Genomic DNA, 20,476 nt, shown 5'->3' with positions numbered 1-20,476 from the left:
CTGGCAGCCTATGCCTGGGACTTTCTCCTCATTTTTCCCCTCCATTCAGAAGCAGATTCACCCTGATAAACTCATTTGTGTGTGTTGCCTCCTTCCCCAGCCACACACACACACACACACTCTCTCTCTCTCTCTCACACTCACTCATTCTCTCTTTTTTTTTTTTTTTTAATCTGCAAAGTCTTTATGTTTTTCTAATAATTGGCAGCAGAGGTACAATTTCTCCCCTCTTTTAAGTGATGAATAGTTGGCCCGAGATCAAAGCCAAGCCCTTGTGGTTTTTTGGCTGCCACAGAAGGGCGTTGGGGCTGGCGCGGGGCCGGCGCTCGGCGATAGGCATGTGGGTGAGGTGCCAAGCCGAGGGGTCGGTGGCAAAGTGTCTGTACACGTTCCTCCTCTGAGCTAAGCTGGTTGTCTCCTGTGTGTGTTCCAGGCCAGCAGCAGACTGAAGCAGACTGAGAAGGAGTACAGTCAGAGACTGGCTAAATCCTCGCAGGTAGGTGGTGACAAGACAGGAGCCTGCAACAGCGAATCTGTTGAGTTTGGAGACTTGGTGGGAAGTGGAATTAATTCTGCTCTTGAGCGTGGGTCTTGACAACCAGAATCACAGGATATGGCGAGTTGGAAGCGACTCACAAGGATCATCCAGTCCAACTCCTGGCCCTGCCCAGGACCATCCCCAAGAGCCACACCCTGTGCCCCACAGGATCATCCAAACTCTCCTGGAGCTCTGGCAGCCTTGGTGCTGTGCCCACTGCCCTGGGGAGCCTGGTCAGTGCCCAACCACCCTCTGGGGGAAGAACCTTTCTCTCATCTCTAGCCCTAAACCAAGAGAAGCCTTAACTGTATCCCAGTTTCCATCCAGTGTCTTTTTTGCAGATTTTAACCTTTCAAACCCCACAAAGCTTAAAGCTGACTAGCAAAAACAGGTGGGGTCTTTCTGAGTTCTAAATTTCATCTTTTTGATCTACTTTTTCATCTCCTGGGGACCCAAGAGGACTGAGTCCTCCTTCAGTCAGTGGGAAGGGAAGGTGAGGTGCTCCATCAACCATCACATCTCATAGAACCAGGAGCAGCTGCACAACCAGGGCTTGCATTTTGTATTAAAGGTGGTGTCACGTGGGCAGTCAATGGTGGGACAACAGCCCCAACTGTGTCATCTTCATCTTTATCATTGCTCCTCACCAGTTCTGCGCTTCTGCCCAAAAAAAAAACACCTCGAGGAATGTCAGTGTCCTAAAAGCAAACTGGTTTTGACTGGAATTTTTGTTCTTCAGAGTGGTATTTCAACACGGAAGATGAAAATGCGTGTTGAATTTACTTGCGTACTTAAAAATGGTAAGGCGGGGTGATTTTTAAATGTTTCACCTTTCAGTTTGACTGACAGGTAGCACTGAAGTGTGAAAAATGATGGAGATGCAACCAGAAGTTAAGCTTTTAATAATAAGAAAATTGCCACGAGGGTTTGTGTGGAGGTGTCATTCTCCTCGTTCCTCCCAGCCACAGCTGAACGTCTGCCTGGGTTTGAAAACTCTGTTTTCAGCCAATAGCCTCATAATATTCTTTTAAAGTCAATAAAAACACTACAAAGAAGGGTTTAGCAGCCTCTAAACTAGACAGAAGTGACCAGTGAGACAATAACAAGAAACTGCAAACTTTACTGTTTTACCAACACTTTAAAATGTTTTAGAACTCATTTTCAACTCCTTTGAGAATCATTTGCTGAGATATTTGTCCAGAATTCTTTTGGTGACATTTATTGGACTGTTACTTTTTCACACTGCATTTTTTGACACTGCATTTATCAGACTCATTGCTAAATATGTCTTATATTACATTTCTAAAACCTAACATGTATTTTCTACACATTTATTTGCATACAGAGAGGTTGTGGGGTCTCCATCCTTGGAGATACTTAAACCTGACTTGGCTTGATACTGAGCAACCAACTCTGGGTGATCCTGATTTGAGCTGGTCCATTCCACCCACACCAATTCCATAATTTTGTGGTAAATCAGAGAGAATGCTCTCTCTCCTAAATGCCCTTTAGTGATTTTTGGGAGCCTTATTTATAAAGAAAGAAACAACAACAACAAAAAAACTCCTATTTTTTTATCTTTCCATCTGAACCTGAATAGCAGGAAATGGATAATGTCACTACAAAAATGGCTCTTGGTCCATTCCTTAAAGAATAAATGGAATAATTTAAGCATTTATGAATTTTTAAACAAGAGATGAGGGAAATTGCTTTAATTGTTGCAGTGGGAACACCAAGGTGGTGCAGCGCAAGGTAAGAACTCTTTAACCTAAATGTCAGAATAAATTCTGTCAGACTGAAATTTATTGGCCTGTAGAATAGTCTCAAAATGGAAAAATTTGGGGGACATGTTTTTTATTAAGGAGGGCATTGCTGTAACCAATACCCTTTACTGGGGAGAGCTGGACCCGTGACCAGATCCTTGGCACTTTCTGGGGCAGACACAACACGTACATCATCTGTCAGGGCTATTTGGCACCATAAAGCAGTTTCACCCTGATGTCTGAATTTCTTTAGCTTTCTGGATTTAAATCAAATCCCTAAAGTTACTTGAACATAGTTGGGTTTAGGGGTTTGTTTTTTTTTTTTTTTTTTTTTTTTGTAGCTCACTGTTAATAATGGGTCAATCACAATGTTTCTTGTGGTCGTGTTGCTGACAACGTCTGTCTAATCTTACTCTCTGTGGCCTCTTGGAACATTCACTTTTAACACCCACACAGAGAAGAGATTTCAAGAAATTTCCTCTGAAGTTTATGCAAAGTAAATAGATTTATTTTTTTTTTTATTTTTTTTTTTTTGCTCTGAAAAGCACTGCACAAAGCAGATCTTTCTCCATCAATTCATGCTGAAATTTCCTTGCCCTTATTTCAGAGCTCCTGTGCTAGCCTGGGGTCTTAACCCAGGAAAAGCTTTAAATCCCACATTTGTCTTATGTTGAAGGGTTTGTTATTTTGTTTTCTTTTGCAAAAGTGACAAAGTGGGACAACACAAAGGTTGTGTTGTCCCACTATAGGGGACAAAACTATAGGTTTTCATGTTTTGGGTGTATTATTTTTTTTTTAATCTGTGTTTGCTTTTGGAAAAGAAATATCTCATAATCTGTGTTATTCCCTAGGATTTCTCTGGTAGTAAAACAGAGAAACAAATTTATAACAGGTTTTAATCAGTCCTTTTCCCCTTTCCCAGTGATTCCTGTACCTTCATTTGTAGCACATTTCTTATTACATTAGCCCTGGCCTGTTAGTAGTGTTTTAGAACTATTTTTTTCCTAGATAATCATGTAATTAGTATAGTTAAATGTTTCTCTACCAGTGAGGAGGCCTGGCAAATACAGAGTCTAAGCACTCTGGTAGTCCCTCCCTGAACTTCCTCTGGGCTAAAGTGCTTTTAGAATTAGACTGCATTATGCTGCTACAGCAGCTTAACCTTAAGCTTGAATATATCCATTAAAGTCAGTCACTCTCCTGCATGTTTAAGTGCTTTGCTGGGTGCTGACATGTCAGTATAAAATTCTGTAAATATGCCTAAAGGATCAGGTTTAGTTATGACTTTCCCCAGTGATGAAAAAGGTGGAACAAGTACAGTTCAACAAATCACGAGTGAATCACGTAAAAGGTCTCGTTTAAGGGTCCTGGATGTGGAATAAGGTCCCCACTGTATTGCTAAGGAGAATCTGCTCCTTTCAGCAGCTCAGAAATTTTGCTATCACATTTAAATTTCAGCCCAGTATGTAAATGTGGGCGTTTTTCTTCTCAGCAATATCAAGCTGTAAAACATCCTTCTGGAAAACGAGCTGCCCAAACTCTCCCTGCTGGTCTCGGGGCAGGGGCAGGCTGGGAACAGGCTCGGTTTTTGAACATCACAGATGTGCTTTGTTCTCATGAGTAAATATTTTGGAATGTCATAGTGGAAAACCCTTCCAAATATTTTGTGTTCAGCGATTTTTGTCGTTTCCAGCCTCGCTTATATTCCTCTTCTCTGCGTGGAATTTTGTGCCTGCTAGGGCGCAATATGGTAATTCCAAATATTTAGCTTGCACAGCAGAGTTTGCCGGTGCCATGTTTGTACCAAGCATAAAAAACATGCAAAATACATGCCTTTCACTGAAGGGAGATTTAACCTGCTGTTTTCTTTTTAGGTCATAGCTGAACTTAAGACAACCATTTCCTCCCTGACAGAGGAGAACAGCCGGCAGCAGCTTGTGGCGGAGCAGCGGCTCCAGGAAGTTATACAGAAGTTGGAAGATGAGAAGCAGCAGCTGATGACAGATAATGACAGAGCAATCAAGGTAATCTGGGGATTTTAATCCCTGATTCTGCTGGCTGGGAGAGTGTAATTAAAAGTTCTGCAGCGGGCAGATGAGTGCAGGTATTGCTCCTGCTCAGCCCGGGCACCAGAGCCGGACTTTGATGTAGCTGATGACTCAAACTTCCTTTCCTCCAGCTGATCCTGGGCATAAAACACATGGACTGGGCAAATCTAATCCAGCCACTTCAGTCAAATACTTGAGTCTTTCCTGTTCTCTTTCTTTTAATATTGACTCTGATATTTTAGCGTATTTTCATCACCTTTAAACAGTGCTTTGAGGACTTCAAGAAATAAAGGTGAGGCATCTACGTGGCATGACCTGTAGCTTGGTTTTCACATCCTCAGCTTTCAAATTTAAGGCTGCAGTGATTCTATGATTCTATGAAAGGATGTTCTTAGCTTCCACTGAAAACTATATGCAAAGTCTGTACTAAATGTGAATGGAATGAAGTATTTGTATTTTTGTTTGTTAGATTTCTGCGTATTCTGCATCAGAATTGCACTCTCGGGCCCTTTTCAACTCTTTTAAGAGACTGCTGGGTTTGAATAGCTAGTCTGTTCTTGCTGCTTTGACACCTGTTTCAAAGTGGCTGCAGAGAATCCTGGGAACAGTTTCTAAACATTTTTCTTTTCACAGTAGTAAAGAGCAGCGGAAGAGTTTGGAAACAAGCAATCTGCTCAGATTGACAACAAAAACACATCATGAAAAGTTGTATAGAAGAAGAAAATTACCTTTTTATTTCAGAAAGCCATTACTTGCCCCAAAGAATTACATTATTAAATCTAGAAACTCATGAAAAAAATGAACTCCTACAGTTAAACTTTTTGTGCTAAAAAGATACAGTGAAAGTTTTTACACCTTGAAACTGATGTTGGATTATGGTGCAGTTAATGTTGTCCTCTATATTTGAACAACTTGCATTAGGTTGTCATTACTATCTTTACTTTCTTACATCAATTATTTAATGATTATTATTTTTTCTCCATGAAAATTTCTGCCTTTATTTGTGTGTTTGTTGAGGAACAGAATTTTTTTTATGATCATTGTTTAGTCTCTCCTGTCAAAGGTATAACCATAAAAATGTTGGCTGTAATCTGTTCTCCAAATTGAATCACCAAAGGTAGACTTTTTAATCACTGAGCTCTGCCAATAGAACACAGTTAAATCGCATTATTTTGGGGTACAGGGGAATTTTTGCCACTTAGGAAAATGTTCTATTTGTAGTTCTCCACTTTTCCAGTGGCCACCTAAATCTACAGAAACCCTGTGACAGTGGAATCATCTGCCACAGAGTCAAAAATATGCTGTAATTCAAGTTATCATGGTACCTTCTTGAGTTATACATTTGGAAAATGTTTACCAGCTTTTTGTCTTCTGGTGCAAATTCTATTGTTGAATTTGTGGATTCATTTAAACTAAGTTAAGTTCAATGGGAATAATTCAGCTGTTGGTAACACCAGTGTTTGAACACTAATGATTACAGGTCCTATGAAATCCTTCTCCATGTAAATCAGCTATTATAAACTCAATTTTGATGTTATTACCTCACAATATAATGAAATCCGTAAAACCCACAGGGCAGTTCTGCACAGGGTTTCTGAGCAGTGTCCCAGAGTTTTTAGGGCTGGTGCTGGGAGTATGTTTTGTAAGATTTTGTCAACTTGGGGAAGAAATTGGAGGAGCTGTTTTGTTTGGAGTTCTTGAACTTGGTTTAGTATCGTTAATACTGTACTTTAAAAAAAATATCATCTTCCTTTGAAACCACTGATTTAATGGAAATTTACTGAAATCCAGATACTCAAACAAAAAAATTCTTAGGAAGGTAAACTGTGTATTTTTAAGAACCACACATATTTCTAGACAAGCATATGCAGAAATACTTTGCTTTTTATTAGCCTGAGGCAAAAAAAACCCAAAACATTTTGGTGAAAGTGGAATCCTGGATGTCCTGGAGATGGGGAATAACATCTAACTCAGGGTAAGCTGAAGACCTCGAGGGATGATTAAAGAAACATTCTAAAAACAAAGCCATTCTTAATATAATGTAAACCTTTGAGAAGACTCGATGTAGTACAAGCTATTGAAAATACTATCATTAAAAAACAGGCATTTGCTAAATATAACATTGATTTAAACTAACATTGAGGAACAGTTTGCAATTTCCTCTATTGGTATTGGGTGGCTTCCTGTAAGACCTTCCAATTATTATTTCCTTTCAAAGGGAGAAATACATTTTTACAGCAACCAACTGGCTCTCAGAGAAGTTTTGGATTTAGGCAGTAAAGTGATATCCAGATGTGGATGCCATAATACATGATTTTGATGTTAATTCAAATTCCTGACTCTCTTTGCTAGTTAAAGGTTTCTGAGTTGTTATTATTGCACAATTGTATCCATCTCCTTCATCTTGTTGTTTTTTTAAGCAGTATCTTAAATCCTAGTCAAAAAGAGTAAATGAAACTTTTAAGAACATTTTGCTTCTTTTGACAACCTAAAAACCCAATCTGACAACACTTTTTGGCTTCAGGCGGCCTCAGTTTGGGTCAGTTTGAGACCAGCAGTTAAAAGCCTTGGCACTCTGTGTTAGACCATGGTTAGTCTGGCCTAAGGGCAAGTAAAACTTGTCATCACTCATAAAATCAGGATAAAATTTTGGCTCATCACATTCCTTTCTCACAGCTTTAAGGTGTCCCCTTTGCCGTGGAGCTGTGAAGTCTCGTGGCAGAGCTCCAAGTACCAGTGGTCTGTCTGATCCCAAAAACTCAGCTCATCCTTCAGTGCCATGGAAAATATCTTTGCTTTGAACTTGCCAGGAGTTGCATCCTTTGGAGCAGAGCCCAAGGATGCTGCAGGGGGGCTGGGAAGGGACAAATCCAGCCCAGCTCACCTGGTCCCTGTGCTGTGCCTCACCTGGGGTGTGCACACGCCTCGGGCATCAGGAACCATTGGTCTGGACCATGGGATTAGTTGGGAGCAGAGCTGTATTAATGCCCTGCAGATGTTTGGAAAAGCTGCTTAAATTGCCATGTCTGTTATCCCATTTGTGGTGCTCCAGGCTGGGATTGCAGGAGGAACCCTCCAGTTGGGTTGGGTGCTGAACTCCTGGCAGTGTCTGCAGGAGCTTCGCTGGTCACTGCAGAGGGGGGGAAACTTGTGAAGGATGAATTTAAATTAGTTTTTTAGCATCCCAGTAGTGATCTACCCACAGCAACCTGGAGCTTGATAGACTCAAATAAGCAGGGAATTCACCCAACTTCTCTGCTGCTTTTTGTTACTGGTTGGACTGGGCAGCATCATGAAGTTTATGGCATCATAGAGATACCTTGAGGTTATTTATGAAATCCCAGCCTTAGTTGTTTGGGGTTTTTATATGAAATTCTTTTGGATTCTGGGATTGAAAACGCAAAACAGTTCCTGGGATTGGAACTGCAAAACACGTTCAGAGCATTTTAAAGTTGAAGTTCATGGCCAAGTGGGGACTCCACATCAAAAAGTAGATTCTGGAAAGAAATGGATGATGGAGAACATACAGTGATGAACCCACAATAGAAAAGGGGGAAAATGATGCTTTTTTTGCCAGATGAACCACATTTGTTGTTTGGTTCCTATTACAGATTCTAGGATTCTGTTATATCCCAGAGTTAACACCAAAATTTGAATAGGAAAACATGGTTGGAAGATGACATGTTTCAACACTGTGTTTGTCAGCCAGCTTATGATCTGATTAATTCTGCTAATAAATAAGACTTAAAAGATTTCTAGGAAAGAATGTCCTGTAATATTGTTCCCCTTCATGTGAAAAATTTTGAAGCAGTTGTTTTGCTTTGTTATGCTGAGAGGGGAAAAAAAAGTCAAAGTGTATTTTATAGCCATAGCAGAACAAAGGAGAAAACTTCTGGTTTTAAGTTGTCTGGGCCTCCGTGGGCATTGAGTGTTCTCAACATCCTCATATATTTCTATTCTAATGAGGCTGTTGTATCCTGGAGGAAAAGGATAATTTCCTCTCTGCAAAGTACCGAGGGTTTTATCAACATAGAGAATTTCCTCCATACAAGTGTAAAAAATACTCTGCTATAGTTGGGCTCAAGTCAGTCCTTGCTTTAAAGCATTCAGAACATTTCTTAAGGGCACCTGATATCTTTGTTTCCAGAAAGTAGCTGTCAAAATATACTGAAGGTATTTACAGATGTCTCTAACAGAAAAACCGTGTTTTTAAAAATTCAGAGAACAAGCTAATTTTGCATGTTGTTATATTTTACTATCTACCATGTTTATTAGCAAATTTCACTTGTAGCTACAAATAATATTTTGTATTAAAAGGCCCATCAGAGCTATGGGAACATTAACTGAGTGACTGCAGCTCTACAGAGGAATTTAGTCTTCCAGAAAACACCTTCTGGAATACCAGCATTGCACTCTGCAAGAGTCAGTGTTGGGATTAGTAAGAATTAAATAATTCTCATTTTTTGATTTAAAAGTCCCAAGCAAAAGTAAATCTCAGTGGTTTAGATGCCCTTATTAGTGATTATTAAGGGAGGAGATACATCAGAGAGCTCACAACCAACACTGCCCTGATCTAGACAAGAAGCATTTTTGGTCCTGTCTTACAAGTGAGACAGTGGAGGGTAAAACCTTGACTTTGTCCAAGGTTTGTGGCAAAGATGGAAGGAAATTAAGACTGTAAGTCCTGGTGGCTCAGAAGGCTGTGACCTCGTGGAACTGATAGCATAGAGGACATTAATTAGGGGAGGAAAATAACCCTAAAAGCTTAGTGCAAACTATAAATGAAAATCTAAAACTGAGGGTAAAGTGAAGAGAGAGGTTATTTCCAGGACATTTTGTTAAGGGAGTCTTGACTTGTTCTGTTCCCCAGGATACATTGAGAATTAACTACTGCAACCTTGAATACTGTTGAATAGCTGCAGAGTAAACCTTTGTCAACAAACCCCACATTATTGACAAGCTTTTTAAAAATATTCCACTGCATTTTTTTTTTTATTTTAGCTTTGATGGAGGTCTTATTTTCTTTTTAGCTAGCAGTGCCTGTAAAAAAGGAGGTCAGCATTTCACTGCTGGCACTGACTCATGTCTTGTAAGACATCTGGTCAGAACATGCATCACTGCTGGTGATGGTTGGATGGCCACAGACGTGCCAAGTTCTGTCAGTCACCGGAGGGCCTCGGAGATGTGTGTGTCACAAAGCTCTCCAGAGGGGCCTCAAATCCTTCTAATTGCCTTTGTGGCTAAACATTACCATGATAAACCACTTGGCATGGTGAAATAAAGAGTGTAAGGGACCATCTTGATGTTAAATACATAGAGTCCTTTTTCCTGGGTCTTTATTTCTTTGTGGCTGACTTTGGTCTATAATAATACAAATAACTCTGCAGTGTCTTTTATTAGCAGGGAATTACAAGGCACCAACACTTGCAGCTTAGCATTGTAAAGCAGGCATTAAAATTTACCAGGCAAATAACATTATCTTGTTCATAATTTCCTCTGTTCTGTTTGATCAGCAGAGGAAGTCGTGTCTTCCAAAAGAACAGGTAAATTAAATCTGCTGGTCTTTTATGGATTTGCCTTCTCTTTTACATGGGGTCCAAACTTTGAGGCACCTGTTTTTCACAGCCTTTGTTGGTGTGAGTAGTAATTTCACCCAAATTCTCTCTGTTACAGAAATGAGGGTTTAGCCCTGAGCTTTTCAACACTTACTTGTGCTCTGTCTCTTGATCCATCACATGGTTATCTTTAAAAGCCTGTATTGACACATCCATTATAAATGGTAATTAAAATAGGCTGACTTTTGTGTAGATGGTAGATGGTTACTGATCACAACTGAAATTCTGATTTTAAAAACTCTGCTCTTCTTTTGAAAAATCACATCTCTTTTCCTGTTGCTGCAGAAATTATTCCATTGTCTGAAGCATAGTACCTTCTCTTCAAAATTACAGGGTTTCAGATGTTTGGCCAGCCAGGCAATGTGAGTGGCTGAGCATCTGTAAGTACTTTATAATATCTTTGACATGCTTTGTGAGACAAAGAATTGAGTCATCTTTTTTTTCCTGCAGCAAGCTTTGCACTCTGGCATTTTTCTTGACTTTTCATGTCTCAACACATTGAAGAACTTACCATGGCCAACAGCAAAATCAGACTTACAAGTTTTATAAAAGGCTAGAGCTAGTGCCTGCCTATTCCTCTGAACTGCAGTCCAGATTTATCCAACAGGTTTAAAACTTGGTATTTTTACTTTTTCCTGCATTGTTATTGTTGCCCTCAGTGTTTTATTTTCCCTCCAGAAGGCTCTTTTCTTCATGAAGTCCTTTTTATTCCTTTTTAGCCCCAGAAGGGACACCACCTGTCTCCAAATTATGCATTCTATAAGTGCATAATAAAACATAAAGTCACATATAGATAAACTATCAGGTTTTTTTTAATGATGTGGACTACACTAATTTTGCAGTGGAAAAATGGCAAAAAAAAAAAATTCAAAACCAGCCATAAAATTCAGTGCTTTTAACTGACAAGGTAGGACTAATAACACTGAGAGAGGTCCTGGGTGATTAGAAAGGTGCAAAGAAAACACTCTTAGTAGTTAGTGTTAAATAATACTGACATAAACCCACACAGCTTGTAAAGAAGAGCAGACCATATTTGTAATTATGGTATAAGAAAGTGGAAATTAGCTGTTTTAAGGCTGCTCTGATGCTTAGAGTTTACTGCTGCATTTCAGGGACATTTCACTCTCCAAAGAGCACAGGGCTTTTTATGTGGAGGAGAAAGTGGTGCTTAAAAAGACAGAGCTGGGGAGATACCCAGAAGTTAGGAGGCAGAGTGCCTGGGAGGAAGAGCCTGTGCTCCAAAGTCTGGCACTTTACTGGAGAGAAAAGAAAAAAAAAAGAAAAAAGATAAAGATAAAACCAAGTGTCTAATGTCATCCAAAGACAGGGCATCTGTAAAACAGTCTGCACAGGGCTGTGTAGGCTTTCCAAGGGCTGTTCTTTGTTCCAGTTCCAGTGAGTTCCTGGAACGCAGCCTCCTTCCCTGCTCCTGGAACAGCCTTGACTGCAGGGCTCCTGCAGCCGTGGAGGTGGAAACACAATATGTGTGAACCGTGGATTCAACCAACAAAAGGTTTGCCGGGGAAAACGGCGCCTTCAAAGCGAACCCTCCGCGGGCCGCAAACATTTATAGCTCTGCACTGAAGGGTTTTTAAAGCCTGGCACGGCAACACCGGTTTGGCAAACAGAGATTTTTGGGGGATGTGGGCCTGCTCTATTATCAACATCTACTTCCCTTAGATGGCTTCCTTACTCATCCCAGGAGTGGGCTGGAATATCCCCCAGATTGCCCCGGGTGATCCCACTGTGCCTACACGACTTCCAGGATTTGTGTCAACCTTTTTTTGTTTTGCAAAACCGAGTGTTCTGCTGTAGGTTTGCTTTTGGGTTTGTGTGCTGGTCGTGGTGCAGGGGTATCAGCAGGAGAGAGTCACTGAGGATTTCAGCTTTATGCATTAAAGTGCTCTTGCCAAAATGAGTGTTGACTTTAGAAATCTTCAGATTCCATTTAGAACTTTCTGCTGGCTCTCCAGCCTCGTGTGTAACTGAAACTCAAGAAGATCAAATATCAGAGTGTTTTTTTGAGAAATGACTGGCTAACACTTTTGAATGGCAGATCGCAGGGAAATAGAAATATCTTTGTTAAACTTACCATTTTCATAATAGTTGGCCTTTTCTTGAGCGTAACAAGAGAAACCTGGTGAATGTGATACCTGTGCATGGTAACTATTTACCAATATTTAAAGGCAGGGTAGCAGAAGTATCAAGTGGTCTGTAGCACTCTTAGAGTTTTTGAAAGGCATTGCCTTAATTTTCTATAACAGCAGTGGTTTTTTTCCCGTGCAAAATGAAAATACCTATTGTTTTCTTAGTATTAAAAGATTAGTTACAAAGAGCTACTAAAGGAAAGCAGCCAAAGCTGCCATATTTCTGCCACTTTTCTTACGTCAGTGGAGTTGAGAATAAAAGAACTTTCCAAGTTACAGTACTGTACTTGAAAGGGAAAAAAGTATGCAGGGACTTTTATCTGTGTATTCAGTAGATCAGATGGCAAAGTCACCCCGGGAGCTGAGCAGGGGAGCAGCTTCTGCTTTTCTTAGTAAGCCTGGAGTGTGAAGCAGCCCCAAGTACGACATCAAAAGGTACAAATACGCGTCGAGTGTAAAGTTTGGGCTTTTCAAAACATCTCCCTAATTAGCACAACTCGGGTATTTGCAGTTCCAGCTCTGACTTTCTCACAGTTGTGTGCTCAGCAGAAGTGGCTTTCTCATCTCACAAATTTGTGTAAGAGGTTAAACCTACAAATGCTGTCACCAAACCTGACCCGTCGGATCCTCGATACAAACCTATCCCGTTTCCTTCCAGCATCAATCTCCCCATTGTGCCCAGCTGGAAAATGGGAGATGTAGCTCTCAGCCAATTTCTTTTTTCTAGGAGAACGAGATTGTTTTAATTGAATGTTATTATCAGCCAGTTCTTGTGTTTTGACGTGGATTCAAAGTGAAGCCGTTCATCCGCTTAAGGAACGCGTAGGCACTAATAGAATAACCTCAGTAAGTTTTTGGATGCCTCCATCCTCAGGGAAAGTGGTTTGACTTGCCCTTCAGTGGAAATTTTGTGTACTGTTGGCAGCCAAAATAGCACAAGAATCCAGAAACAGAAGAAAGTCTATTCTGTGCGTGGCACTCTGCTCCCTTTCCCGTTGCAACCTGTACAGTGAATATTTTCTGTTAGTGCACCTTGTTGCCTTGCAGCCCAAGGAACCCATCTCTGTTTTCATACTGTACATGTCTATATAAAAAGGTGGAAAACTAGATTAGTTTTATTGAAAATATGCTTTATTCTTTGAGCCTTTTGCATGTGGATGTTTCATTCAATGTGCATTTAATGTGCATACTCCATCTTGCACTGGAGTTTGGGGTGCCTTTCCTGGGAGTAGTTTATTTTTGCTGATTTATGCAACCATCTTGTGTTGACTCTCTGATGAATCCTGATGAACAGGATTTGATACAGTAAATATTTCTTGAAAACATGCACGAAGAAGACTGAGGACTTGAGGTTGAAACTTGTAAAGAAAACTGTGAACCTCATGGCTGAAGCTTTTTCTTAAGCATTTCTGGGCAGGCATCAGTAGTTTTGTATCTTTGGCCTCTCCAAATAGTTTGACTGTTTTATGGAGCAAAGAGAGTTCACCTGTTTTCCTCTTCAGGGGTCTGTCTGTGAAATTTATTCTCAGGAAACTGAAATAAGTGTCACCTACAGGATAAAGTTTAGGATTTTAAATGAACTTCTTGGCAACATCCCCTCCAAAACTGCCAGATAACAGAGGACTGGAAGAGCAGTAAAGCTGGGATGAGTCAAGCACATCAAAAACCTTACTCCTCCAGCACAACCACTTTTTATCTTCTTCTTTTACTAAAACTGTCTCTGCTTATTTTTAGTTCAAGCTTTCACAGCCCTGAAGTCAATAACTTCAATGAAATCAATATGATTTAATAATACAACACGAAGAGTTATCTGCAGTGGTGTTGGAACTGCCTTCACCAGCCTGGACAACCACCTGGGAGACCCAAAATTTGTGTTGCTGGTGTTGAATATGTCTCCTGCATTTGGCACCTCAAGAGAAATATATCCTCAGTGAAAACCCTGGATTGCCAATTATGAAGAATTCATTAAGATTTGCTGAAGTTCAAAGCAAAAAGACCAGTTCCTCACAGGTCAGGGCAGCTCTTCTAATGGTTCCTGCTTTGCCTCCAGCAGCAGCTCATCTCCAGAACCTGTTTATTTTTCTGCCAGGGCTGTTGGCAGGTGAACAGAGTCACATCAGATCACCTCACTTGTATTTTATACTGGAAACCTGTGCCCTGAATATGCCATTTTCCTGGCCCAGCGTGGCATGAGATCATGGATTTCAAACCAGTCCATGTTGGCTTTAGAAGACAAAACATGCAGTGCCCCGTTCACTTCCCTTTTGAGATCTGCCAGGAAGTCCCAGCTCAGTTTTGCCCTGGGGTTTGCTCTTACAATTCACACCGTCCCAGAGGAACAATGCTTGGTGTGGGGAGGAAGGAGAGCATCACTCATCCTGTCCTGAAAATGCTCTGAAATCAGAGCATGTTCTGAAACAAAAAGGGGTGAGTGCAAGTTCTTCTAGAACCAGATCAGGGAAAAACAAAACAGCCCCTTTTCCAGGAAAATAATTAGTTAGGACATGTCAGCACCTAAACTTCTTGCAGATATCCTGTGGTTTGGGAAAACACAGTATTTTTGCACTTACCCAGTGGGCAGCAGTGCTAGTCCAGAATTCATAGACCCACAGAATCATTAAGGTTGGAAAATACTTCCAAGATCATTGAGTCCAACCATCCAGGCTCCTGAGAGTCCCTGTCTCAGGGGCACAACTTCCATTTCAGTGGAAGGTTGTTCTCTCTTCTAGAATTGTTGAAGAGACCTTCAATCCTGAAGTGCTGTAACATTTTCCTTTCTGTTTTCTGCGTGAGTGCCCAGGGACTTGCAGGTGCTGTGGTCCAGCTTGGCCTTTTCATTCCAGTTGCCCTTCTTACCCTGTGCCCACCCTTCCACCACCAGGATCTAACCTGGGGGAGACCCAGGGAGAGGATGTGCCCACTCAGGGAAGGATGAAGCCCACAGGAGTGTCCAACCTGCTGCTCCAGGTGCTCTCTCCCTGCTCTGCTCCCTTCCAAGTTTGTTGTGTAAGAAAGGGTAAAAGTACAAACGGGAAAACTAAACATGAAAAGTGAGTTTGTTTGCTTACTGAGAAGCCTGGGAGTGGCAGAATGGAACTGTATAAATCAAAATTCAGGCTACCAAATGTTAGATACCTGCAGAAACACCTGCACCACTGGGCCAAGCCAGAGCTCTGCAGGCGGCTGGAAGGACAAATCGAAGTTGTGCATTGACCCTCTCTGGTCTCAGAAAAAAAGCTGTATATGCTGTATATTTAAATTCCTCTTATTTTTGTTTCTAATATTAATATAATTCATTTTCTTTCCACTCTTGCACTTGTAATTCAGCAAGGTAAAGCAGCAATTACTGAAGGCTATTAACAATTTGAATCGTATCAGTGGATTTTAATTGTCTCTCTGGGAACACCTTTGACCACAGCTGTGCTCTGAGCTCCAAGGAGCAACTCATACCTGGTGGACTGTTTTCTTCCTCTTACCAGAGTAACACATCACTTCTGCTTAATGTTTGTGTCAATCTGAAAACCATTGCATGGACATGTGCATTTGCAGATCAAGTCTGGTGTTGCTGTGGGCTGACTTGCCTGCATTTGTGTCTCTAACAGAGCCTTCATGGTGGGTGTGAGGAGGCTGATATCCCTTCTCCATCCATCTTCCTGTTTGCAAAACCTGTCTCAGCAGAGGACCAATACCAGAATTCTTAGGGGTTTTTTTCACTCTGTGCCATATAATGTTTTTCCTGCAGTTTGTGTCTCAGTTGTGATAAGGGAAAGTTTTCGAGATGCATGAAGTAGCTGACAAGCTCTGCCCCTGGCACTCTCTAGGTCAGATGAGCAACACTAGTTTGTAGCTGCACAAATGAGAAACTGGTGGCACTTGAGAACCTGGTCTGTTTTCTGTTATTTTTTAATGCTTTTGCATTTTAAAAATGTCATCCACGTAAGAATATATGGAGCTGTTTACATATATTTAAAAAGAAAGGGAAAATGAAAAGACCCTGCCTGTCTTTTAGATGTGGAAACAGGTTCCTGAAACAGAAAGGCACCAACTGGGTTATTTTTCTTGTTCAGAGCATTTTGGATGATGGCTGAAGTGGATACCAAGGTTTGACATTCATCATTCAAAACCTCAGAATCCTGTAGAAGATAAACTACAAGAATTGTTTTGACTCAGGGAGAATAGAAATGGCCACAATGGGTCAAAGTGGAGTCTGTCTGTCTGTCCTCTGGGACGTGGTATCTGATAAAAGAAGCCCAGGACGGAGTAGAAGAACAGGCTGAAGATTTAGGGACATTTCCTCATTATAGTCACCCGTTCTCCAGAAGATACAGTTTGAGGGAATTGTTCCTTTTTTTTTAATAGTCTTCCAGGGCTTTTTGGGCTGTGGATCTTTGTGTTGCTCTCCAAGTCCTTGTGCCCTCAGCGCTCGTGATGGTCTAAGGCAAAACATTCCCACTGTACAGTTTCTGGGAATCTCTCCCAGGAATCCTCAGTCTGATCCTACCAGGGCTGGCTTGGAGGGGCTCAGACCTGCTGGAAGTTTGTCCAACATACACTGGTCCTCAGAGGTGCAGCAAGTAGGGCTTGAATGTTTAAACAGGTTTGGGGGTTTTTTTTAAGGAAAGTGTAGACAATAGTTTAAACTAGACAAATTCTGATTTTTTTATTGATGATTCCAGTTCAGCAATAAATGTTACATTAGACCTAAGGAAACAGGGTGGTGGGTACTCCCAGAAACAAGTTTTGCAGGAATCAGAGTAAAATATATTGAATAAAAACCTAACAGGAACATTTAAATAGGCCATGGAGCCTGACATTGTTCCTTGCTATATGAGTATATGCCTGTCTATGTAAAATATTCTGTACTAGTTTTCTAGAGCTCTAAAATGGAAGGGAAAAACTTCTGAAGAAGCTGAAATAGATCATACCCATGTCTAATTTTGAAAAAAAAAAAAAAAAAGAACTTAAAGGATTTTAGAAGTGTTTAGAACCATTGGCATTATGACAGCAAGAATCTCCATCATAACGTCATATGATTAACGAGATCAGAAACATTCTGGGATGTTCTGATCAGTTATGTTAATGCCTCCTTTAAAAAAAGTATAAAGCTAATGCTCTATAAAATAGATACTTGAAAAAACAGTTTTGCTTTTCCTCAGGCAAGTGAGATTAGAGTTTCGTAATCTGTTTGACCAGCTGCAGAGGACGTTCTGTTTCTTTTTTTTTCTTTTTAAGTAAATGAGCTTCATCTCGACATGATTAAAAAATTAAAAAAAAAAAAAAACAAGAATCGAGCTTCAAAAATGCTCAGTTTTCACACATCCTTTTAAATAGGAGCAACTGCATTGTCATGTCTTGTTGCAAATGTAATTGGGTTGGAGGTCATTAAAGACTTCGAATTAAAGAATTTCCAAGTTTCCAACTGTGCGTCCTCCCCTGTCAAGAATCATCCCATTTTTGGCTTCCAGACATAATTTTAGCAGATATTACTTTGCTGCCTCTCACATCTTACATGTGTTGAGTCAAGCTCGCTCTTGTTCAGTTCAAAAAGCAGTGGTTTGCCTTGAGAGTTAATGTTGTTGATTAAGGTTACTTTGAAAGGTAGAAAGACATTATTAGATTTCTTTTTGTGTGCCTGCATGCAAGAGGACATGTGTTGTTTTATGTAAAGGGAGGATTCCAGCAATGCTGAGCACTTCATTGCACAAAATAAATAGTTTTTCTTTCGTTCTTACTGGGAATCAGATTAGCCTATTGATTAGAAATACCTCAGCCTTTCATATTTCTTTTTTAAAAGAGAATAACAAAATCAGAGGCTTTGTAAAGCCTGTTAGGAGTGTTTATATTTCCAGGTCTTCGTGCCTCTGTGAGGAGGAATGCATTTTAAGGAGACATTTGTAGAGCACCAGGGGTCTGCTGGAACCTCTGGGCTGGCTCCAGGTGTAAAGTATCCGAACACCCACTTAAAGTGGCAGTTTGGTGATAAACTTGGTTGGGAATGAAGCCCTGGGCAGGGAGAAGATTGCCTTGTTGAGCGAGCGATTGATAAATCTGCTTTATCGTGACTCCTCTAAATCATTGCAGGAAATTCTGCTCGAACCCCTGATGTTTGTTTTCATGGAACTGTTGTTAGGAATCTACAGCAAGCAACAAAACCAGATGTGTCACTGGTTAATTTGTGTTCACAATGGCAGTTTTTCACTGGCACGGCGCTGACGTGACGTTTCAGTCGTCGTTGCGGCAGAGCATCAAAAACGTCTCAAACGTGTTGAAGGCGACATCAGGTCTTCACAGGAAACCAGCTCAGAGAATGGCAGGCTCCTTGCTGCTCCCTTTGATTGCAAAGTGTTTATTAAAAAGCAAATTAGGAAATGAAGATTGTCTCGGGGATCAATCGGGCGCAGCAGTTCCGCCCGCTCGGCGTTACCTGTCAGACGTTAACCTGATTGGGAATGTTGTATTTGCTATAATAGCCTCAAAATCGGACTGAAAGGTTGACTTTAAAAATACCTGATGTATTTTGCGTGTGCTCTGAGGCTGATAACAAACTCTGCAGTTCAAGTTTTAATAACTCGGGGCCGGGGGGGGGGGGGGGGGGAGAGCTGAGAAACTTCAAAAGCTTCGTGATAAACGTTTTTGACAAAGCGTCAGCCCAACATTAGGCAGAATCTTGGTAAATCCTCTCATAAGTGGTTTAAAACGGAGTTTTGAACTTCTCCTTAACAAGTGTACGCTTAGAGATGTCATGGTATCTTTGGGTTTAGAAGACTCACTTTTATCTGGTGCATGTGCTCCGTTGGTGTTTCTGCCAACACCTCAGAGAGGGCAAAGGGGGGAACAGTGGAACAGTTTTCTCCTTTTGGCAGCCTCTGCCCCTGCTCTGGACCACGACACTCATGGAGGCTGGAAAAAGGGAAAGCAGCACTGGAGCAAAGCACTGAATGCTCCAGGTAAATATCAGAGTAAACCTTCTGAGCTGCCAGGCTTTCTGACTGTCTTCATTGTGACAACCCCGAAGCGTCCTGGTCATAGAGAGAGCAATGGTTGGATGTGGCAACTGCTTGTTGGGTTTTGTGGCTCCTTGAGAAAAGCAGATGAAAGCCAGTTTATTACAGCTCTTTGAACCTTGCCTCCCTCCCCTCTCCTATCACCTGAACCACTAGAACAAAGCAAAAACTTTGCTTTCCTTGCCTCCCCCTGAAAAAAAAAAAACCTAACTTTGCAATTTATGCTGCTGTTGTCTTTGAACTGTTATCTCTGCAGGACCTGCTCTGCCTTATGGCTTCCTTTGCCTTTCAAAAGAATTGAGTTTAAAATGCCCTGCAGTAAAGCCCTGGCTCAGCAAGATGCTTAGGCCCCTGCCTAATTTTAAGCCTATGAATGGCTCTGCTGGTGCTATCAAAGAGTTTTAGGGAAGTATCTTAGAATCATAGAATCCCAGATTGGTTTGGGTTGGAAGGGACCTTAAAGATCATCTCCTTCCTCCCCCTGCCATGGGCAGGGACACCTTCTGCTATTCCAGGTTGCTCCAAGCCCAGTCCAGCCTGGTTTGGACACTTCCAGGGATGGGGCAGCAACAGCTTCTCTGGGCAACCTGTGCCAGGGCCTCCCCACCCTCCCAGGGAAGGGCTTCTTTCTAATATGGTTCAAGACTTCGCAGAAAAGTGATCATAAAACTTTGGTCAACTCAATTAGATATTTACAGAAAATGCATCTGTATCTTATGGGAGCAAAGCAGGGAAAAAATAGTCATGTTAACAATCCTAACAGTGCTCAGGGAATCTCCAAAACACCCAGATCCTGATGAAGTCTGATGTGAAAGTGTTATGGGACTGCTCAGGAGCTAATGCTGATGATCCAAAGTGTATCATCTACTGCCTATAAATTGTGAAAAATGGAAATAACTTGTGTTAGAGCCACACTGGAAAATGTTTGTATAGATGTTTCCTCTTACGTTAAATATGTTTTTTTCACTACTGACAGAGAGACTTGGTTTTGTTCCTGGAGTCACATTATTCCTTTCCTTCCCAAACCCTTTTCTTTCTTCCCACAGTCCCTCAAGGGAAGGATTTGTTGTGCTTCCCAAGGGCATCTCCTACTGGCAAATCCCTGAAGCAATAGGCTGGTGCAAAGCCCCCACCTTGGGTGGTTTTGCAATGTCTCCGTTCCCATTTAGAAGTGTCAGCAAAGTGAGCAAACTTCCAAACGTGCCCTGTATGTGGGAGTTCACATTATTCCAAGAGGGAGTTGATGAATCCTGTACCTTTGGAAGTTATGCCTTTTATCTGATCCCTGACCAAGGAAAGCTTTTTTTCCATAATGGCAGCAGAAAATGGGCAACCACCTCTTGTAGGGATGGATTTACAAA

At 41.2% G+C, this 20,476-nt stretch overlaps 1 protein-coding gene across 3 annotated transcripts in view; it reads left to right on the top strand.

Moving 5' to 3' along the window:
- Window positions 1-20,476, top strand: part of CEP112 (centrosomal protein 112) — a 155,777-nt gene that overhangs the window by 111,168 nt on the left and 24,133 nt on the right. For all 3 annotated transcript variants that reach the window (XM_039390287.1, XM_027749648.2, XM_027749647.2), the window contains 2 exons: window positions 434-496; window positions 4,176-4,325. In XM_039390287.1, the coding sequence (XP_039246221.1) occupies window positions 434-496; window positions 4,176-4,325 (213 nt within the window). The remainder of the gene's footprint in view (window positions 1-433; window positions 497-4,175; window positions 4,326-20,476) is intronic.

Source organism: Pipra filicauda, unplaced genomic scaffold (genome assembly GCF_003945595.2).
Source record: "Pipra filicauda isolate LSUMZ 115617 unplaced genomic scaffold, ASM394559v2 scaffold80_size11013439_pilon, whole genome shotgun sequence".
Taxonomy (NCBI): domain Eukaryota; kingdom Metazoa; phylum Chordata; class Aves; order Passeriformes; family Pipridae; genus Pipra; species Pipra filicauda.
The sequence above is the reverse complement of the archived record's forward strand: the minus strand, read 5'-3'. Positions and strand labels throughout refer to the sequence as shown.